This window comes from Electrona antarctica (assembly GCF_951216825.1).
Source record: "Electrona antarctica genome assembly, contig: scaffold_64, whole genome shotgun sequence".
Lineage (NCBI taxonomy): Eukaryota > Metazoa > Chordata > Actinopteri > Myctophiformes > Myctophidae > Electrona > Electrona antarctica.
Window position 1 is genome coordinate 618229 of NW_027638477.1, and position 24000 is coordinate 642228.

Here is a 24000-nt window from a genome sequence, read left to right on the forward strand (position 1 = left end):
TCTGGGATAATCTGTGGAGGAGGTGTGTTCATCCAAAGGTTGGTCTCTGTGTCAAACACACTGATGGTGTTGTAGTACTGACCCCCCCAGCCCCCAAATACAAACATCTTTGTCCCGATGATGGTAGCAGAGTGACGTGATGAAGCAGGAGGTGGAGTTCCTCTGGTGTCAATCAAAGTCCAGACCATTGTGCTGGTGTCCAACTCATTAGTGTATCCAGTACAGTCAACACATCCTCCATGGATAAACAACACACAGGCTGAGTGGCCGAACCTCTCCTTTGGAACAGACCCAGAAACCTGTGGTTTGAACCATCTGTGGGCGTCCACATCAAATGCATAACGAACACAGGAGAGAGGAACCCCTCCCCAGAGGTAGACAGCCGTGTGGCCGTAGAGGGAACCTCAAGGTGGCGTTCTCCTGTCTATCAGCACAGCCGTGTGGCCGTAGCGCCTGGAGGTAACCTCAAGGTGGCGTTCTCCTGTCTATCAGCACCGCCGTGTGGCCGTAGAGGGAACCTCAAGGTGGCGTTCTCCTGTCTATCAGCACCGCCGTGTGGCCGTAGAGGGAACCTCAAGGTGGCGTTCTCCTGTCTATCAGCACCGCCGTGTGGCCGTAGAGGGAACCTCAAGGTGGCGTTCTCCTGTCTATCAGCACAGCCGTGTGGCCGTAGAGGGAACCTCAAGGTGGCGTTCTCCTGTCTATCAGCACCGCCGTGTGGCCGTAGAGGGAACCTCAAGGGGACGTTCTCCTGTCTATCAGCACCGCCGTGTGGCCGTAGAGGGAACCTCAAGGTGGCGTTCTCCTGTTCAGCCGTGTGGCCGTAGCGCCTGGAGGGAACCTCAAGGTGGCGTTCTCCTGTTCCAGGCGTCAAATTCCTCCAGCGTGAAGTCTCTGTGTTGAAGACGTGTACTTCCATTGGATTTCTTGATTTCTGTTTTCCGTCTCCTCCAAAGCAGTAGATCTCGTGTCCGACCACCACACCAGCCTGGCTCTGCCCATATTCTCCTTTCAGATGTATCGTCCTGTGAAACATTTCACACGGCAGCTCCAACGTCAATGAGTGTCGACTAGTCAACAAGTCTTTTTTAAAGAACAATCACACAGTTGTGATGTCATTGCATGATTACATCGTATTGTCACACATTGGCCAGTTGGCCAGAACAACCTATGTCACTACTATGACGTCAATCATCCATATTTGGGTCGTCTAAGATCACCTGCTAACCCATGTCTGTCCCTATTGGTCGTCTGATTGAATACAATGTATAAACAGCAACAGAGCACAGTAACACTCAGTCCAAAAGGGACAGCACCATTTAACCCATTCAGGCCTGACGTCGAAATTTAAAAAAAAGGTTTTCTAAATCATGACAATTTTCGGAAAGATTTGAGGCACATTTTAACGATTTTTCAAAAATAGCAGACCTACAAGTTCATAGCGCGCTACTCGGTGGCGCACTATGAGCTTGCAGATCTGCTATTTTTCAATAGCTAAATTATAACCTAATGTTTAAAACACCAAAAGGGGTTCCCGCCCAACATGGGTTAAGCATGCCAGTCAGTGTCCTGTCTCGGATTTTGCGAGTTTCTATGTGTTGTCTATGTTCTGTATGTGATGTCATAACGATGTCATTGTGATGTCATAACGATGTAATTGTGATGTCATAACGATGTAATTGTGAGGTCATAACGATGTTATTGTGATGTCATTACAGAGGTGGAGGAGCTGCTGTTATCACTGAAGCAGGTCCAAGGCTGTCTGTCGGACTCCCAGAGTCACAATGACATCGAACTGGTGCTATCGCTGCTCCAGAAGGTCTGTACACCCCTAATATATATATGTATATATGTATGTATATATATATATATATATATATATATACATATATATATATATATATATATATATATATATATGTATATATGTATATATGTATGTATATATATATATATATATGCGCTGCCGGGAGGAAACCTCATAACTCCAAAATGTTCATTTTTCAGGAATTTAAGAAAACCTTATATTTAAAAACAAAAGAGAGGTGGTGGAGTTAGCTGAATTAGCAGACAGTTTGAGGGTCCATTGGAGTTAAGAGGTTTTGTCCAAAGCACTTTTTACTACTTTCCATTGGTTCGATATTTTCTAAACAACACACAGACATAAAGGGTGTTCAATAGCACTGATTTATGAAACAACACACAGACGTAAAGGGTGTTCAATAGCACTGATTTATGAAACAACACACAGACGTAAAGGGTGTTCAATAGCACTGATTTATGAAACAACACACAGACGTAAAGGGTGTTCAATAGCACTGATTTATGAAACAACACACAGACGTAAAGGGTGTTCAATAGCACTGATTTATGAAACAACACACAGACGTAAAGGGTGTTCAATAGCACTGATTTATGAAACAACACACAGACATAAAGGGTGTTCAGTAGCACTGATTTATGAAACAACACACAGACATAAAGGGTGTTCAATAGCACTGATTTATGAAACAACACACACACGTAAAGGGTGTTCAATAGCACTGACTTATGAAACAACACACAGACGTAAAGGGTGTTCAATAGCACTGACTTATGAAACAACACACAGACATAAAGGGTGTTCAATAGCACTGACTTATGAAACAACACACAGACGTAAAGGGTGTTCAATAGCACTGATTTATGAAACAACACACAGATGTAAAGGGTGTTCAATAGCACTGATTTATGAAACAACACACAGACGTAAAGGGTGTTCAATAGCACTGACTTATGAAACAACACAGACGTAAATTGTGTTCAATAGCACTGATTTATGAAACAACACACAGACGTAAAGGGTGTTCAATAGCACTGATTTATGAAACAACACACAGACGTAAAGGGTGTTCAATAGCACTGATTTATGGAACAACACACAGACGTAAAGGGTGTTCAATAGCACTGATTTATGGAACAACACACATACGTAAAGGGTGTTCAATAGCACTGATTTATGGAACAACACACAGACGTAAAGGGTGTTCAATAGCACTGATTTATGAAACAACACACAGACATAAAGGGTGTTCAATAGCACTGATTTATGAAACAACACACAGACATAAAGGGTGTTCAATAGCACTGATTTATGAAACAACACACAGACGTAAAGGGTGTTCAATAGCACTGATTTATGAAACAACACACAGACATAAAGGGTGTTCAATAGCACTGATTTATGAAACAACACACAGACGTAAAGGGTGTTCAATAGCACTGATTTATGAAACAACACACAGACGTAAAGGGTGTTCAATAGCACTGATTTATGAAACAACACACAGACGTAAAGGGTGTTCAATAGCACTGATTTATGAAACAACACACAGACGTAAAGGGTGTTCAATAGCACTGATTTATGAAACAACACACAGATGTAAAGGGTGTTCAATAGCACTGATTTATGAAACAACACACAGATGTAAAGGGTGTTCAATAGCACTGATTTATGGAACAACACACAGATGTAAAGGGTGTTCAATAGCACTGATTTATGGAACAACACACAGATGTAAAGGGTGTTCAATAGCACTGATTTATGAAACAACACACAGATGTAAAGGGTGTTCAATAGCACTGATTTATGGAACAACACACAGATGTAAAGGGTGTTCAATAGCACTGATTTATGGAACAACACACAGATGTAAAGGGTGTTCAATAGCACTGATTTATGAAACAACACACAGACGTAAAGGGTGTTCAATAGCACTGATTTATGAAACAACACACAGATGTAAAGGGTGTTCAATAGCACTGACTCTGTCCATTTAATGTTTGACAAACATTAGCCCATTCTGGGCGGGAACCCCTTTTGGTGTTTTAAGCATTATGTTGTACTATAGCTATTGAAAAATAGCAGATTTTTTTGAAAAGTCATGGAAATGACTTTTCAAATATTATATTCTTTCACAGCGAACGTTTTTAACTCAAATCGTTGCTTCTGGGTGGGGGGTCCCTGGAACAACATATTTTCAGATGGGGGTCGGCGGCCAAATACAGATATTTTTTGGGGTCTTTGACATGAAATAGTTTGAGAACCACTGATAAAGAAACATGAGGTTCTTCAGAAAACTGTTTTTTTGTAGAATCTGTATTTGGGTCAAAATGGGTTAAAAGCATCTTCAGTAGCTAAAGAGTGTCGAGTCACGCCCCGAAATTGCTGATCTACAAGCCAGAGATTAAAATAGGGTGCATTTTGCATCCCAAAACACAGTTTATAGTTGAGAGACGCAATAAAACAACGACCTCTGCATCCACGGGATGCACTACTGTACTACTGTACTGTTTCTAGTTTATTTTACTAGCTTTAGTTATATTATTATTATATTATTATAATAATCATTTCTTCTTCTGTTTTCTACATGAATATAACCACATTATAACCATATCAAATTAAATGGGAGTTAAATGCTGTGTAAAAATGGCAAACTATGACTCCTAACGTCGCTGAAGTGGGACTCATCAAATGTCCCTGAAACTCATCTAAAAGAGCATCCCTGCATCCTGGGACTCTTTACAATGAAAACCTATTTACACTGCGATGCGTTGAGAGCTTGTAGATCCGCTGTCTTCCATATTTTTGTTCAAGAGTTCCCTTTTTAGGGAGTTTCAGCCCCTGTGCCTCTCAGACGCTCTCTATACGTCCCTGGTTCTGTTCTGGTCTCTCTAACTCTATACGTCCCTGGTTCTGTTCTCTCTGACTCTATACGTCCCTGGTTCTGTTCTCTCTAACTCTATACGTCCCTGGTTCTGTTCTCTCTAACTCTATACGTCCCTGGTTCTGTTCTCTCTAACTCTATACGTCCCTGGTTCTGTTCTCTCTAACTCTATACGTCCCTGGTTCTGTTCTCTCTAACTCTATACGTCCCTGGTTCTGGTTCTGGTTCTGTTCTCTCTGACTCTATACGTCCCTGGTTCTGTTCTCTCTGACTCTATACGTCCCTGGTTCTGTTCTCTCTGACTCTATACGTCCCTGGTTCTGTTCTCTCTAACTCTATACGTCCCTGGTTCTGTTCTCTCTAACTCTATACGTCCCTGGTTCTGGTTCTGGTTCTGTTCTCTCTAACTCTATACGTCCCTGGTTCTGTTCTCTCTAACTCTATACGTCCCTGGTTCTGTTCTCTCTGACTCTATACGTCCCTGGTTCTGGTTCTGTTCTCTCTGACTCTATACGTCCCTGGTTCTGTTCTCTCTGACTCTATACGTCCCTGGTTCTGTTCTCTCTGACTCTATAGTCCCTGGTTCTGTTCTCTCTGACTCTATACGTCCCTGGTTCTGTTCTCTCTAACTCTATACGTCCCTGGTTCTGTTCTCTCTGACTCTATACGTCCCTGGTTCTGTTCTCTCTGACTCTATACGTCCCTGGTTCTGTTCTCTCTGACTCTATACGTCCCTGGTTCTGTTCTCTCTGACTCTATACGTCCCTGGTTCTGTTCTCTCTGACTCTATACGTCCCTGGTTCTGTTCTCTCTGACTATACGTCCCTGGTTCTGGTTCTGTTCTCTCTGACTCTATACGTCCCTGGTTCTGGTTCTGTTCTCTCTGACTCTATACGTCCCTGGTTCTGTTCTCTCTGACTCTATACGTCCCTGGTTCTGTTCTCTCTGACTCTATACGTCCCTGGTTCTGTTCTCTCTGACTCTATACGTCCCTGGTTCTGTTCTCTCTGACTCTATACGTCCCTGGTTCTGTTCTCTCTGACTCTATACGTCCCTGGTTCTGTTCTCTCTGACTCTATACGTCCCTGGTTCTGGTTCTGTTCTCTCTAACTCTCTATACGTCCCTGGTTCTGTTCTCTCTGACTCTATACGTCCCTGGTTCTGTTCTCTCTGACTCTATACGTCCCTGGTTCTGTTCTCTCTGACTCTATACGTCCCTGGTTCTGGTTCTGTTCTCAGAGTGACTTCCAGACGGCGCTGAAGATCCACAATGCAGTGGCCTCTAGAATGCACCGCCCCTCCCCCCCCTACCCCCACACACACCACGCTGCCCTGCTGGCCCAAGAGGTATGTGCACACACACACACACGCACACGCACACGCACACACACTGCCCTGCTGGCCCAGGAGGTATGTGCACGCACACGCACACACACACACACACACGCACACGCACACACACACACACACTGCCCTGCTGGCCCAGGAGGTATGTGCACGCACACACACACACACACACACACACACACACTGCTCTGCTGGCCCAGGAGGTATGTGCACGCACGCACACACACACACACACACACACACACACACACACACACACACACACACACACACACACACACACACACCATGCTGCCCTGCTGGCCCAGGAGGTATGTGCACACACACACACACACACACACACACACACACACACACACACACACACACACACACAGCATGATTCTTGCTCAAATGTGAATGTCGATTTTCCTCCACAAGAATTTACATCACGATTCTAATTTAGTCTGTAGTTGCAGAACATTAACTCACCTGGAGCCATAACTCCTGTTTGATTGATTGATTGAAATATTTATTAACATTTTGCAGAATTACAGTACATTTCAAGCACAACTCAATGCAAAGACTGTTAACACCATGGAGGCCCGGGGCGGAGATCTCCGTCAAGTTCAAGGTCATGGTCAAGTGCCCAAGCCGGAGATTGATAAATAGGACGGAGATGAATGATAACGAAACCGTTCGCATCGCTCTAGACTCTAGAGCGATGCGGGCAACAAGCGCTCCTAGGCTCTAGAGTCTAGAGCCTAGGAGCGCTTGTTGCCCCGATCCGATGACGTGTCAAAAAGTGACACGTCATCGAAAATGTTCCCTGCCTGTTTAGCGGACGAAAACGAAAATCTTAAAACGATCATAACTCCCGATCTAAATCATCCCGTCTAATTCTGAAAATGGCCTTCCGCGGTCCAGTCGCTAGTCGCGATAGATTTATTCTTACCTCCCGTAAGAATAAGTCCCGATCGACTCGTGGTGTGGCTATTGTTAGCTGCTACACAGACATGCACACCAACTTCCGGTGCGCCGGTAAAAGTGGTCCGTGCGCTATAAATGATGGGCACATGGATGAAATGGATTAAATAGTTCCGGGCTGCTAAGGTGTTAACTGTGAGTGGACGACCCAATTAAGCATTACACTTGTTTACAAGAGAGTCCACCTTGTTCAATTCATCAAAACATTTGTCTTTAAACAGACAACATCAAAGTGCTTAAAGACTTAAACCTCTTAAAGTCTCTCTTGTAGCAAAAACACCAGAGTAACTAAAATGAAGTGGACAGAAAACTAGTGCTGCAACGTTCTGGATCACATCTAGACATGAGAATGTAGATCGCACACTTTCAGCACTATCACACACACACACACACACGCACACACACACACACACACACACACACACACACACACACACACACACACACACACACACACACACACACACACACACACACACACACACACACACACACACATCCACACACACACACACACACACACACACACACACACACACACACACACACACACACACACCCACACACACACACACACACACACACACACACACACACACACACACACACACACACACACACACACAGAGCTCAGAGGATAATGAGGTAGGAGACAGAGCATTGTCTGTTCAGCATCAATTAGAGATGAGACCCTAACACACACACACGCGCGCGCGCGCATGCAGGCACACACACACACGCACGCACGCACGCTCGCTCGCTCGCGCGCAAAAGTAATGATGTCATCTCACAGCTAGAAGGTTGAATTAGAATTGATATATTAATTGATATATTGATTGATTTGTATATTGATATATTGATGTGTCGTCATGGTAACAGGTCCTCCTCCAAGCTGCTCACAATAAAGATGGACTGGAGCTTCAGCACCTTCTGTCTGGAACCCATGTTCAGGTACGGATATCACCTTCTGTCTGGAACCCATGTTCAGGTACGGATATCACCTTCTATCTGGAACCCATGTTCAGGTAGAATATCACCTTCTATCTGGAACCCATGTTCAGGTACGGATATCACCTTCTGTCTGGAACCCATGTTCAGGTAGAATATCACCTTCTATCTGGAACCCATGTTCAGGTAGAATATCACCTTCTATCTGGAACCCATGTTCAGGTAGAATATCACCTTCTGTCTGGAACCCATGTTCAGGTACGGATATCACCTTCTATATGGAACCCATGTTCAGGTAGAATATCACCTTCTATCTGGAACCCATGTTCAGGTACGGATATCACCTTCTATCTGGAACCCATGTTCAGGTAGAATATCACCTTCCATCTGGAACCCATGTTCAGGTAGAATATCACCTTCTATCTGGAACCCATGTTCAGGTAGAATATCACCTTCTATCTGGAACCCATGTTCAGGTAGAATATCACCTTCTGTCTGGAACCCATGTTCAGGTACGGATATCACCTTCTATCTGGAACCCATGTTCAGGTAGAATATCACCTTCTATCTGGAACCCATGTTCAGGTACAGATATCACCTTCTATCTGGAACCCATGTTCAGGTACGGATATCACCTTCTATATGGAACCCATGTTCAGGTAGAATATCACCTTCTGTCTGGAACCCATGTTCAGGTAGAATATCACCTTCTATCTGGAACCCATGTTCAGGTAGAATATCACCTTCTATCTGGAACCCATGTTCAGGTAGAATATCACCTTCTATCTGGAACCCATGTTCAGGTAGAATATCACCTTCTATCTGGAACCCATGTTCAGGTAGAATATCACCTTCTATCTGGAACCCATGTTCAGGTAGAATATCACCTTCTATATGGAACCCATGTTCAGGTAGAATATCACCTTCTATCTGGAACCCATGTTCAGGTAGAATATCACCTTCTATATGGAACCCATGTTCAGGTAGAATATCACCTTCTATATGGAACCCATGTTCAGGTAGAATATCACCTTCTGTCTGGAACCCATGTTCAGGTAGAATATCACCTTCTATCTGGAACCCATGTTCAGGTACGGATATCACCTTCTATATGGAACCCATGTTCAGGTACGGATATCACCTTCTATATGGAACCCATGTTCAGGTACGGATATCACCTTCTATCTGGAACCCATGTTCAGGTACGGATATCACCTTCTATCTGGAACCCATGTTCAGGTACGAATATCACCTTCCATCTGGAACCCATGTTCAGGTACGGATATCACCTTCTATCTGGAACCCATGTTCAGGTAGAATATCACCTTCTATCTGGAACCCATGTTCAGGTACGGATATCACCTTCTATCTGGAACCCATGTTCAGGTAGAATATCACCTTCTATCTGGAACCCATGTTCAGGTAGAATATCACCTATCTGGAACCCATGTTCAGGTAGAATATCACCTTCTATCTGGAACCCATGTTCAGGTACGGATATCACCTTCTATCTGGAACCCATGTTCAGGTACGAATATCAACAGAACCAACATTTGCTAAACGTCAGGATCAGTGTTTGGGAAGGCTGCCCATGATGGCAATCCTTTTAAAACTCACTAGGAATCACAGCAGCCAGTTTGAGTCTGGTCTGTAGCTCATTCCAAGACCAGGGTCCAGTTTGAGTCTGGTCTGTAGCTCATTCCAAGACCAGGGTCCAGTTTGAGTCTGGTCTGTAGCTCATTCCAAGACCAGGGTCCAGTTTGAGTCTGGTCTGTAGCTCATTCCAAGACCAGGGTCCAGTTTGAGTCTGGTCTGTAGCTCATTCCAAGACCAGGGTCCAGTTTGAGTCTGGTCTGTAGCTCATTAAGACCAGGGTCCAGTTGGAGTCTGGTCTGTAGCTCATTCCAAGACCAGGGTCCAGTTGGAGTCTGGTCTGTAGCTCATTCCAAGACCAGGGTTCAAAAAAGCAAGGCTTTTTTCCCCAGCCTCAGATGTTGTTGGGGGCAGGAGCGTTGCAACAGGAGCGTTGCAACAGGAGCGTTGCAACAGGAGCGTTGCAACAGGAGCGTTGCAACAGAGCGTTGCAACAGAGCGTTGCAACAGGAGCGTTGCAACAGGAGCGTTGCAACAGGAGCGTTGCAACAGAGCGTTGCAACAGAGCGTTGCAACAGAGCGTTGCAACAGAGCGTTGCAACAGGAGCGTTGCAACAGAGCGTTGCAACAGAGCGTTGCAACAGAGCGTTGCAACAGAGCGTTGCAACAGGAGCGTTGCAACAGGAGCGTTGCAACAGGAGCGTTGCAACAGAGCGTTGCAACAGAGCGTTGCAACAGAGCGTTGCAACAGGAGCGTTGCAACAGAGCGTTGCAACAGAGCGTTGCAACAGAGCGTTGCAACAGGAGCGTTGCAACAGAGCGTTGCAACAGGAGCGTTGCAACAGAGCGTTGCAACAGAGCGTTGCAACAGGAGCGTTGCAACAGGAGCGTTGCAACAATAAAGATGGACTGGAGCTTCAGCACCTTCTGTCTGGAACCCATGTTCAGGTACGGATATCACCTTCTGTCTGGAACCCATGTTCAGGTACGGATATCACCTTCTATCTGGAACCCATGTTCAGGTAGAATATCACCTATCTGGAACCCATGTTCAGGTACGGATATCACCTTCTGTCTGGAACCCATGTTCAGGTAGAATATCACCTTCTATCTGGAACCCATGTTCAGGTAGAATATCACCTTCTATCTGGAACCCATGTTCAGGTAGAATATCACCTTCTGTCTGGAACCCATGTTCAGGTACGGATATCACCTTCTATATGGAACCCATGTTCAGGTAGAATATCACCTTCTATCTGGAACCCATGTTCAGGTACGGATATCACCTTCTATCTGGAACCCATGTTCAGGTAGAATATCACCTTCCATCTGGAACCCATGTTCAGGTAGAATATCACCTTCTATCTGGAACCCATGTTCAGGTAGAATATCACCTTCTATCTGGAACCCATGTTCAGGTAGAATATCACCTTCTGTCTGGAACCCATGTTCAGGTACGGATATCACCTTCTATCTGGAACCCATGTTCAGGTAGAATATCACCTTCTATCTGGAACCCATGTTCAGGTACAGATATCACCTTCTATCTGGAACCCATGTTCAGGTACGGATATCACCTTCTATATGGAACCCATGTTCAGGTAGAATATCACCTTCTGTCTGGAACCCATGTTCAGGTAGAATATCACCTTCTATCTGGAACCCATGTTCAGGTAGAATATCACCTTCTATCTGGAACCCATGTTCAGGTAGAATATCACCTTCTATCTGGAACCCATGTTCAGGTAGAATATCACCTTCTATCTGGAACCCATGTTCAGGTAGAATATCACCTTCTATCTGGAACCCATGTTCAGGTAGAATATCACCTTCTATATGGAACCCATGTTCAGGTAGAATATCACCTTCTATCTGGAACCCATGTTCAGGTAGAATATCACCTTCTATATGGAACCCATGTTCAGGTAGAATATCACCTTCTATATGGAACCCATGTTCAGGTAGAATATCACCTTCTGTCTGGAACCCATGTTCAGGTAGAATATCACCTTCTATCTGGAACCCATGTTCAGGTACGGATATCACCTTCTATATGGAACCCATGTTCAGGTACGGATATCACCTTCTATATGGAACCCATGTTCAGGTACGGATATCACCTTCTATCTGGAACCCATGTTCAGGTACGGATATCACCTTCTATCTGGAACCCATGTTCAGGTACGAATATCACCTTCCATCTGGAACCCATGTTCAGGTACGGATATCACCTTCTATCTGGAACCCATGTTCAGGTAGAATATCACCTTCTATCTGGAACCCATGTTCAGGTACGGATATCACCTTCTATCTGGAACCCATGTTCAGGTAGAATATCACCTTCTATCTGGAACCCATGTTCAGGTAGAATATCACCTATCTGGAACCCATGTTCAGGTAGAATATCACCTTCTATCTTGAACCCATGTTCAGGTACGGATATCACCTTCTATCTGGAACCCATGTTCAGGTACGAATATCAACAGAACCAACATTTGCTAAACGTCAGGATCAGTGTTTGGGAAGGCTGCCCATGATGGCAATCCTTTTAAAACTCACTAGGAATCACAGCAGCCAGTTTGAGTCTGGTCTGTAGCTCATTCCAAGACCAGGGTCCAGTTTGAGTCTGGTCTGTAGCTCATTCCAAGACCAGGGTCCAGTTTGAGTCTGGTCTGTAGCTCATTCCAAGACCAGGGTCCAGTTTGAGTCTGGTCTGTAGCTCATTCCAAGACCAGGGTCCAGTTTGAGTCTGGTCTGTAGCTCATTCCAAGACCAGGGTCCAGTTTGAGTCTGGTCTGTAGCTCATTAAGACCAGGGTCCAGTTGGAGTCTGGTCTGTAGCTCATTCCAAGACCAGGGTCCAGTTGGAGTCTGGTCTGTAGCTCATTCCAAGACCAGGGTTCAAAAAAGCAAGGCTTTTTTCCCCAGCCTCAGATGTTGTTGGGGGCAGGAGCGTTGCAACAGGAGCGTTGCAACAGGAGCGTTGCAACAGGAGCGTTGCAACAGGAGCGTTGCAACAGAGCGTTGCAACAGAGCGTTGCAACAGGAGCGTTGCAACAGGAGCGTTGCAACAGGAGCGTTGCAACAGAGCGTTGCAACAGAGCGTTGCAACAGAGCGTTGCAACAGAGCGTTGCAACAGAGCGTTGCAACAGGAGCGTTGCAACAGGAGCGTTGCAACAGAGCGTTGCAACAGAGCGTTGCAACAGAGCGTTGCAACAGGAGCGTTGCAACAGAGCGTTGCAACAGAGCGTTGCAACAGGAGCGTTGCAACAGAGCGTTGCAACAGGAGCGTTGCAACAGAGCGTTGCAACAGAGCGTTGCAACAGGAGCGTTGCAACAGGAGCGTTGCAACAGAGCGTTGCAACAGAGCGTTGCAACAGAGCGTTGCAACAGAGCGTTGCAACAGAGCGTTGCAACAGGAGCGTTGCAACAGAGCGTTGCAACAGAGCGTTGCAACAGAGCGTTGCAACAGAGCGTTGCAACAGAGCGTTGCAACAGGAGCGTTGCAACAGGAGCGTTGCAACAGAGCGTTGCAACAGAGCGTTGCAACAGAGCGTTGCAACAGAGCGTTGCAACAGAGCGTTGCAACAGGAGCGTTGCAACAGAGCGTTGCAACAGGAGCGTTGCAACAGAGCGTTGCAACAGAGCGTTGCAACAGAGCGTTGCAACAGAGCGTTGCAACAGGAGCGTTGCAACAGAGCGTTGCAACAGAGCGTTGCAACAGGAGCGTTGCAACAGGAGCGTTGCAACAGGAGCGTTGCAACAGAGCGTTGCAACAGGAGCGTTGCAACAGAGCGTTGCAACAGAGCGTTGCAACAGGAGCGTTGCAACAGGAGCGTTGCAACAGGAGCGTTGCAACAGGAGCGTTGCAACAGAGCGTTGCAACAGAGCGTTGCAACAGGAGCGTTGCAACAGAGCGTTGCAACAGGAGCGTTGCAACAGGAGCGTTGCAACAGGAGCGTTGCAACAGAGCGTTGCAACAGGAGCGTTGCAACAGGAGCGTTGCAACAGAGCGTTGCAACAGAGCGTTGCAACAGGAGCGTTGCAACAGAGCGTTGCAACAGAGCGTTGCAACATAGCACAGCCAAGCATTTGATCTGAGGTTGAGAGAGTTCAGGAGATTATAATAAGACTATGATATAAGGTCTACTGTCTTTGTTCAGAAGAAAACTAAAAACCTACCTATTTTCAGTAGCTTTCAGCTAGATTGTAAAATATGTAGTTATTTAAATATATATTTTTTTCATTTTCTTTTTCATCTTTTTTCATTAGGCGCTGCTATTGGCTCATGACATCATAGCAGAGGTGGAGATGCAGCCGGAGCCCCTCCCCCTTGCGGGAGAAAGGGGCGTGGTCACGCAGTGGGGGGGCGAGACGGTCAAGATCGTACGGCTAGAGAAGGCACAGGATGTACCACTGGTAACGCACGCACGCACGCACGCACGCACGCACGCACGCACGCATACACACTTGAAGTCACCTATCATATTTGTCTCCTTTCTGTGGACATAAATGTGTGTGTGTGTGTGTGTGTGTGTGTCTGTGTGTGTGTGTGTGTGTGTGCGTGTCTGTGTGTGTGTGTGTGTGTGTGTGTGTGCGCGTGTCTATATGTGTGTGTGTGTGTGTGCATGCAGGGTGCCACGGTGCGTAACGACATGGAGAGCGTGGTGATCAGTCGCATCGTGCGGGGAGGAGCGGCGGAACGCAGCGGACTGCTGAGCGAAGGAGACGAGATCCTGGAGATCAATGGCATCGAGATCCGAGGGAAGGACGTCAACCAGGTGTTCGATATACTGGTACGCACGCACGCACGCACGCACGCACGCACCCATGCACGCACAGTTAGACTGACAGTTGCGTGGCGCTGGTTTAACCGCTGGTTGGCCACGCAACGGAAGCCCAGCCCATACCAGACAAAAGTCAACTCTGCGCACACAGAGACAACAAACATCCCAACAATAACGAACAACAAGCAATACAGTAACAATGAAAATAAATGAACAAACGGAAACATAACAGCAACTTAATGACCCTGTTCAGACAGATATACCTGTCTCTGTCCACTGTCTGTCCCTCAGACAGATATACCTGTCTCTACTGTCCACTGGCTGTCCCTCAGACAGATATACCTGTCTCTGTCCACTGGCTGTCCCTCAGACAGATATACCTGTCTCTTCTGTCCACTGGCTGTCCCTCAGACAGATATACCTGTATCTTCTGTCCACTGTCTGTCCCTCAGACAGATATACCTGTATCTTCTGTCCACTGGCTGTCCCTCAGACAGATATACCTGTCTCTGTCCACTGGCTGTCCCTCAGACAGATATACCTGTCTCTGTCCACTGGCTGTCCCTCAGACAGATATACCTGTCTCTTCTGTCCACTGGCTGTCCCTCAGACAGATATACCTGTCTCTGTCCACTGGCTGTCCCTCAGACAGATATACCTGTCTCTGTCCACTGGCTGTCCCTCAGACAGATATACCTGTCTCTTCTGTCCACTGGCTGTCCCTCAGACAGATATACCTGTCTCTTCTGTCCACTGGCTGTCCCTCAGTCAGATATACCTGTCTCTTCTGTCCACTGGCTGTCCCTCAGACAGATATACCTGTCTGTCTCTTCTGTCCACTGTCTGTCCCTCAGACAGATATACCTGTCTCTACTGTCCACTGGCTGTCCCTCAGACAGATATACCTGTCTCTTCTGTCCACTGGCTGTCCCTCAGACAGATATACCTGTCTGTCTCTTCTGTCCACTGTCTGTCCCTCAGACAGATATACCTGTCTCTACTGTCCACTGTCTGTCTGTCCCTCAGACAGATATAACTGTATCTTCTGTCCACTGGCTGTCCCTCAGACAGATATACCTGTCTCTACTGTCCACTGTCTGTCTGTCCCTCAGACAGATATACCTGTCTCTTCTGTCCACTGGCTGTCCCTCAGACAGATATACCTGTCTCTTCTGTCCACTGGCTGTCCCTCAGACAGATATACCTGTCTCTTCTGTCCACTGGCTGTCCCTCAGACAGATATACCTGTCTCTGTCCACTGTCTGTCCCTCAGACAGATATACCTGTATCTTCTGTCCACTGGCTGTCCCTCAGACAGATATACCTGTCTCTACTGTCCACTGGCTGTCCCTCAGTTGATGACAACTCCACACGTATTTTGCTGCCAAATGTGCATTTGGACTGTGATGAGTTATTAATGGTGGATTCAAATTATTTATATTTTTCTTTAAAATATTCTCTCTCTCTCTGTGTGTGTGTGTGTGTGTGTGTGTGTGTGTGTGTGTGTGTGTGTGTGTGTGTGTGTGTGTGTGTGTGTGTGTGTGTGTGTGTGTGTGTGTGTGTGTGTGTGTGTGTGTGTGTGTGTGTGCGTGTGTGTGTGCGCGTCTCTGTGTGTGCGTGTGTGTGTGCGTGCGTCCCTGTGTGTGCGTGCGTCCCTGTGTGTGTGTGTGTGTGCGTGTGTGCGTCCCTGTGTGTGTGTGTGTGTGTGTGTGTGTGTGCGTGCGTCCCTGTGTGTGCGTCCCTGTGTGTGTGTGTGCGTCCCTGTGTGTGTGTGTGTGTGTGCGTGCGTCCCTGTGTGTGTGTGTGCGTGCGTCCCTGTGTGTGTGCGTGCGTGCGTCCCTGTGTGTGTGTGTGTGCGTGCGTCCCTGTGTGTGTGTGTGCGTGCGTGCGTCCCTGTGTGTGTGTGCGTGCGTGCGTCCGTCCCTGTGTGTGTGTGCGTCCCTGTGTGTGTGTGTGCGTGCGTCCCTGTGTGCGTGTGTGCGTCCCTGTGTGTGTGTGTGCGTGTGTGCGTCCCTGTGTGTGTGTGTGCGTGCGTCCCTGTGTGTGTGTGTGCGTGCGTCCCTGTGTGTGTGCATGCGTGCGTCCCTGTGTGTGTGTGTGTGTGTGTGTGCGTGCGTCCCTGTGTGTGCGTCAGGCGGACATGCACGGGGTCCTGACCTTCGTGTTGATCCCCAGCACTCAGAGCAAACCTCCTCCTGTCAAAGAGACCGTGGTGAGTACACTGCCCTCTGCTGGACAGCCTGGACATTACCGTTTCTACTTGCATGCTGTTAGGATCATGTTAAACTCTAATAACAAACAGTTTATTCAAAAGTATAACATACAACTTGCCTTGTTGTGTCTGTTAGAAAAGTACTGTATTTGAAGGCTTTTACGGGGCCCAGTTTTGAATTGCAGCCGTCCGCAGGTGCCCTTAGAGGGGTTTTGAATTGCAGCCGTCAGCAGGTGCCCTTAGAGGGGTTTTGAATTGCAGCCGTCCGCAGGTGCCCTTAGAGGGGTTTTGAATTGCAGCCGTCAGCAGGTGCCCTTAGAGGGGTTTTGAATTGCAGCCGTCCGCAGGTGCCCTTAGAGGGGTTTTGAATTGCAGCCGTCCGCAGGTGCCCTTAGAGGGGTTTTGAATTGCAGCCGTCCGCAGGTGCCCTTAGAGGGGTTTTGAATTGCAGCCGTCCGCAGGTGCCCTTAGAGGGGTTTTGAATTGCAGCCGTCCGCAGGTGCCCTTAGAGAGGTTTTGAATTGCAGCCGTCCGCAGGTGCCCTTAGAGAGGTTTGAATTGCAGCCGTCCGCAGGTGCCCTTAGAGGGGTTTTGAATTGCAGCCGTCCGCAGGTGCCCTTAGAGGGGTTTTGAATTGCAGCCGTCCGCAGGTGCCCTTAGAGGGGTTTTGAATTGCAGCCGTCCGCAGGTGCCCTTAGAGAGGTTTTGAATTGCAGCCGTCCGCAGGTGCCCTTAGAGAGGTTTGAATTGCAGCCGTCCGCAGGTGCCCTTAGAGAGGTTTGAATTGCAGCCGTCCGCAGGTGCCCTTAGAGAGGTTTGAATTGCAGCCGTCCGCAGGTGCCCTTAGAGAGGTTTGAATTGCAGCCGTCCGCAGGTGCCCTTAGAGGGGTTTGAATTGCAGCCGTCCGCAGGTGCCCTTAGAGAGGTTTGAATTGCAGCCGTCCGCAGGTGCCCTTAGAGAGGTTTGAATTGCAGCCGTCCGCAGGTGCCCTTAGAGAGGTTTGAATTGCAGCCGTCCGCAGGTGCCCTTAGAGGGGTTTGAATTGCAGCCGTCCGCAGGTGCCCTTAGAGAGGTTTTGAATTGCAGCCGTCCGCAGGTGCCCTTAGAGAGGTTTGAATTGCAGCCGTCCGCAGGTGCCCTTAGAGAGGTTTTGAAGGAGTCTAGGGATTCACATGTCTTAAGCCATTTTGGGCGGGAACCCCTTTTGGTGATAGCATTATGTTATGCTTTAGCTATTGAAAAATAACAGATCTACAAGCTCATAGAGTGGCGCGCTACAAGCTTGTAGGTCTGCTATTTTTGAAAAATCGAAGAACGACTGACATAGAAACATAGCTTTTTCAGAAAACTGTCAGGATGTAGAAGACATTTTTAGAATCTGATCTCAGGTCAAAATGTCTTAATGACTGTTGGTAAACAGAGACAGTCAAGACTAAGGAGGAAAGACTAACTGTTCAGAAAAAGTGACTATTTATTATTTTTTATCCAAAATGAGTTAATATCACAGGCAGACTCTTCACATACTAGAGCATGTCTGAAACAAGAGCTGAAATCGACATGTAAATATGAAATAAATGCTTAAACATGTAGCTAGGTGTAATGTTAGAGTCCACAGAAGACATGTAAATATAATAATAATAATAATATCTGGGACTTCTATAGCGCTTTTCTAATACCCAAAGACGCTTTACATGTGTGGGGGCCGGGGGGGGAACAAGAGAAAAGGACAACTTTATTAGAAGAAAGAAAATAAGAATAAAACCAGTAAAAACATTACAAGTAACAAGTTAAAAACACATCAGCTGGGGAATGCTAGTCTGAACAGGTGGGTTTTTAGTGCGGTTTTGAAGGTGGGGAGTGAGGGGGCATCCCGGATCTGTTTGGGGAGGGCATTCCAGAGGGTAGGGGCGGCCACAGAGAAGGCCCTATCGCCCCAGGTTTTGAGCCTGATCTTCTTGGGAATCACCAGGAGGCCGGCATCGCTGGACCTGAGGGAGCGGGATGGTGCGTGTGGTTCGAGGAGGGCGGAGAGGTAGGGGGGAGCCAGGTTGTGCAGAGACTTGTAGGTGGTGAGAAGTACTTTGAAATCAATTCTGTGTTTGATGGGGAGCCAATGGAGGTCACGGAGGACTGGGGTGATATGGTCTCTGGAGCGGGTGGAGGTGAGCAGGCGGGCAGCTGAGTTTTGGACGTATTGTAGTTTGTTGAGGGTTTTTACAGTGGTTCCATAGAGGATGCTGTTGCAGTAGTCCAGTCGGGATGAGATGAAGGCATGAATGAGGGTTTCGGCAGCTGAGGGTGTCAGGGAGGGGCGGAGACGGGCGATGTTTTTGAGGTGAAATAATGCTGTTTTAGTGATGTGGTTTACGTGGGGGAGGAATGAGAGGGTAGGGTCGAAGATGACACCTAGGTTGCGGATGCGTGTGGAGGTAGTGACAAGGGAGCCGTCGATGGTGAGTGAGAAGTCCTGGGTGGAGCGGGTGAGGGAGTCGGGGCCGATGATAATTATTTCAGATTTGCTGCAGTTGAGTTTTAGGAAGTTTTGTTGCATCCAGGTTTTTATGTCTGTGAGGCAGGTGGTGAGGGTGGAGTGGGTGGCTGGGGTGATGGATGAGGTGGAATAAATGCTTAAACATGTAGCTAGGTGTAATGTTAGAGTCCACAGAAGACATGTAAATATGAAATAAATGCTTAAACATGTAGCTAGGTGTAATGTTAGAGACCACAGAAGACATGTAAATATGAAATAAATGCTTAAACATGTAGCTAGGTGTAATGTTAGAGTCCACAGAAGACATGTAAATATGAAATACATGCTTAAACATGTAGCTAGGTGTAATGTTAGAGACCACAGAAGACATGTAAATATGAAATAAATGCTTAAACATGTAGCTAGGTGTAATGTTAGAGACCACAGAAGACATGTAAATATGAAATAAATGCTTAAACATGTAGCTAGGTGTAATGTTAGAGTCCACAGAAGTGAACCTTTTCAAGCCTGTTTTCTCAACTCGCTGTTTCTCTGCAAGACATTACTCTATAAGCCATATCTCCTAAACTGGTGGGTCAAACTGAACAACCAATATGTCCATTTGAAGATATGATTCCCTGCTTTCACATGACATGAAAACAAATTTAAAAAAATGTTTTCAATGACTTAGCCTCGGTCAGAAACATTCACATATCTTATTCTAGGTTCATGTTCGACACCATTTTAATTTTCGACCTGAACTCTATTCTACAAAATGTCTTCTAAATCCTGACAGTTTTCTGAAAAAACCCATGTTTCTATGTCTGTGGTGCTCAACCTTTAACACTATGTTTCTATGTCTGTGGTGCTCAACCTTTAACACTATGTTTCTATGTCTGTGGTGCTCAACCTTTAACACTATGTTTCTATGTCTGTGGTGCTCAACCTTTAACACTATGTTTCTATGTCTGTGGTGCTCAACCTTTGTCACGTCAAGGACCCCCAGAATTTTCTGAATTTGGTCGTCGACTCCGATCTGAAAATATATTGTTCCAGGGACCAAGAAGCAAAGATTTGAGTTAAAAACATTCGCTCTGAAAGAATATATATATTCAAAGATTTGCGCTACATTTTCAGGGTTTTTCAAAAATAGCAGATCTTGGCACTCGGTGCCGCGCTACGAGCTTGTAGATCTGCTATTTTTCAATATGGGGGATTTTTCAATTTAACAAATTTTCAGAACGGGTTAATTATATATCTATCTTCTCCCAGGTCCATGTCCGAGCCCACTTCGACTACAACCCGTCAGACGACCCCTACGTCCTGTGTTAACTATACATCTATCCTATCCCAGGTCCATGTCCGAGCCCACTTCGACTACGACCCGTCAGACGACCCCTACGTCCTGTGTTAACTATACATCTATCCTATCCCAGGTCCATGTCCGAGCCCACTTCGACTACGACCCGTCAGACGACCCCTACGTCCTGTGTTAACTATACATCTATCCTATCCCAGGTCCATGTCCGAGCCCACTTCGACTACGACCCGTCAGACGACCCCTACGTCCCGTGCAGAGAGCTGGGCCTGTCCTTCCAGAAAGGAGACATTCTGCACATCATCAGCCAGACCGACCCCAACTGGTGGCAGGCCTACCGGGACGGGGACGAGGAGAACCAGCCTCTGGCGGGCCTGGTACCAGGTAACCTCTCTCTCTCTCTCTCTCTCTCTCTCTCTCTCTCTCTCTCTCTCTCTCTGAGGAGAACCAGCCTCTGGCGGGTCTGGTACCAGGTGACCTCTCTCTCTCTCTCTCTCTCTCTCTCTCTCTCTGAGGAGAACCAGCCTCTAGCGGGCCTGGTACCAGGTAACCTCTCTCTCTCTCTCTGAGGAGAACCAGCCTCTAGCGGGCCTGGTACCAGGTAACCTCTCTCTCTCTCTCTGAGGAGAACCAGCCTCTAGCGGGCCTGGTACCAGGTAACCTCTCTCTCTCTCTCTCTGAGGAGAACCAGCCTCTAGCGGGCCTGGTACCAGGTAACCTCTCTCTCTCTCTCTCTCTCTCTCTCTCTCTCTGAGGAGAACCAGCCTCTCCTGGTACCAGAAATACCTTCACTAAAAACACCGGGACAACGCTCCACACGTCCCAAACTCTTCTCCCTTCTGGCTCCAATCACTCCCAATCTAAACTATGGAATGAACTTCCCATTGCAGTCAGAACTACAGACTCACTCCCAATCTAAACCATGGAATGAACTTCCCATTGCAGTCAGAACTACAGACTCACTCCCAATCTAAACTATGGCATGAACTTCCCATTGCAGTCAGAACTACAGACTCACTCCCAATCTAAACTATGGCATGAACTTCCCATTGCAGTCAGAACTACAGACTCACTCCCAATCTAAACTATGGCATGAACTTCCCATTGCAGTCAATGTAAGGTTGGAAGTATACTGCTTATGGTGATCTAAATGTAAGGTTGGAAGTATACTGCTTCTGGTGTTGCGAGGATGTAATTGGCAAACATTCTCTCCAAGAGGGCCGAAAATACCTGGCAACCCCTGGTACCTCCGTCTGTCTGAGGAGGTCCTGAGCTTGTAGATTAGCTGTTTTCTGGTTGTACAAAGAAGTATAACTGTGTGTGTGTGTGTGTGTGTGTGTGTGTGTGTGTGTGTGTGTGTGTGCGTGTGCGTGTGCGTGCGTGCGTTCTCAGGTAAGAGTTTCCAGCAACAGAGAGAAGCTATGAAACAAACCATAGAAGAAGACAAGGAGCCTGAGAAGTCTGGTGAGTTTTATATCCTTAATGTTTTATAATGTTTTATAACCATTTAATGTTTTATATTCAGGGCTGCACACAACTTGTTTGGTCTAGTACTCAGAGGAGCACCTGGAGGAGTTACTTGGTGCTCCAAAATGTGGCGACCCGTCTCGCCGGATGGATAAAAGAGGGATGCATGAATAACTTATAGAAAAACTATATTTATTGGATAGGTGGGGACTGGGGAGTCAATGGAGGGTATTGCAACTCCAGATTCATACCATTATAACAAAAATCTAGAGTTGCAAATTGCAGCTAGGTCCATGTGTGGTCCAGCCCTAAATGCATATTCTAATAAAAACAACGTAATACTTCCTAAGGATAATATGAGCATCAAAGCAATATTTAGGTACTTTTTTTATATATACTGTATATATTTAAATAGCCGATCTACTAGCTCACAACGTGTTGCGGAGGCGACACGTTGTGAGCTTGCAGATCAGCTATTTGTTTAACATACGACACGTTGTACGGCGAAGCATACGCCAGGCTTCCCTTTTGTTTTTACCGAGGCAACGTACAGTCACACACATGGCTCCTCTGTGCAAAAATAAACAGTGTACACTACCCGACTTTACGATAATAAGGGACAGTATGTCGGGACACGGTGTTGTCATGTTGATAAGCTTCATGTTGTGCAGCAGCAGTGCCAGTCTGCAATGCTTTGCACTCTGCCCACTGTCGGAACTAAAACCTGTACCCGTAAAAAGTCAGTGGCCGGTGCCTAAGCTGTGAGAGACGGCATCGCACACGAGCAACTTGCTCCAGCACCCGGAAAACAAACATAAGCACAGCGGCGAATGGGAAGAGTGCAAAGCATCCAAAGCATCCCCTTTTACAACTTTTACTTTTTACTTTGCTCCACATCTGAAACGGAGAAGCCGAACCATTTGTGTCAGGTTTTAGTAGTAAACTCCTGTCCTCCTGTCAACATCCTCCCAGCAGCGAGCAGCATGGAAATGGAAATGGAATCCTCCCTCGTTTGAGTAAGGATGCGCTGTGATTGGCCACAATTGGCCAGTAGCTACTTTGAGTGGCAGTCGGTGGGAAATGCTCTCGCTACAGATTTTACTAGTATTCTGGCCATAATAATCATTCTGGGCGGCGCCATGCTGTCGGTACGCAGAAGCGCTTCCCGGCGCTTGATTGACAGCGCAGAATACATTTTGACAACGCATGCGCACTGGGTGGTCGTTGTAGGAGATAATTCACCTCCTTTATGTAAGGGATAATGTCTGGCTAGGTGGTTGTTGTAGGGAGATAATTCACCTCCTTTATGTAAGGGATAATGTCTGGCTAGCTGGTCGTTGTAGGAGATAATTCACCTCCTTTATGTAAGGGATAATGTCTGGCTAGGTGGTCGTTGTAGGAGATAATTCACCTCCTTTATGTAAGGGATAATGTCTGGCTAGGTGGTCGTTGTAGGAGATAATTCACCTCCTTTATGTAAGGGATAATGTCTGGCTAGGTGGTCGTTGTAGGAGATAATTCACCTCCTTTATGTAAGGGATAATGTCTGGCTAGGTGGTTGTTGTAGGGAGATAATTCACCTCCTTTATGTAAGGGATAATGTCTGGCTAGCTGGTCGTTGTAGGAGATAATTCACCTCCTTTATGTAAGGGATAATGTCTGGCTAGGTGGTCGTTGTCAGGAGATAATTCACCTCCTTTATGTAAGGGATAATGTCTGGCTAGCTGGTCGTTGTAGGAGATAATTCACCTCCTTTATGTAAGGGATAATGTCTGGCTAGCTGGTCGTTGTAGGGAGATAATTCACCTCCTTTATGTAAGGGATAATGTCTGGCTAGGTGGTCGTTGTAGGAGATAATTCACCTCCTTTATGTAAGGGATAATGTCTGGCTAGGTGGTCGTTGTAGGGAGATAATTCACCTCCTTTATGTAAGGGATAATGTCTGGCTAGCTGGTCGTTGTAGGGAGATAATTCACCTCCTTTATGTAAGGGATAATGTCTGGCTAGGTGGTCGTTGTAGGAGATAATTCACCTCCTTTATGTAAGGGATAATGTCTGGCTAGCTGGTCGTTGTAGGAGATAATTCACCTCCTTTATGTAAGGGATAATGTCTGGCTAGGTGGTCGTTGTAGGAGATAATTCACCTCCTTTATGTAAGGGATAATGTCTGGCTAGGTGGTCGTTG

General features: G+C 46.6%; 1 protein-coding gene across 1 annotated transcript in view; it reads left to right on the plus strand.

Moving 5' to 3' along the window:
* pals1a (protein associated with LIN7 1, MAGUK p55 family member a) overlaps positions 1–24000 on the plus strand; it is a 49797-nt gene that overhangs the window by 12945 nt on the left and 12852 nt on the right. The window contains exons 4-11 of the mRNA XM_079530958.1: positions 1719–1819; positions 5946–6053; positions 7899–7970; positions 13833–13979; positions 14195–14356; positions 16482–16559; positions 20549–20732; positions 21741–21812. Of these exons, the coding sequence (XP_079387084.1) occupies positions 1719–1819; positions 5946–6053; positions 7899–7970; positions 13833–13979; positions 14195–14356; positions 16482–16559; positions 20549–20732; positions 21741–21812 (924 nt within the window). The remainder of the gene's footprint in view (positions 1–1718; positions 1820–5945; positions 6054–7898; positions 7971–13832; positions 13980–14194; positions 14357–16481; positions 16560–20548; positions 20733–21740; positions 21813–24000) is intronic.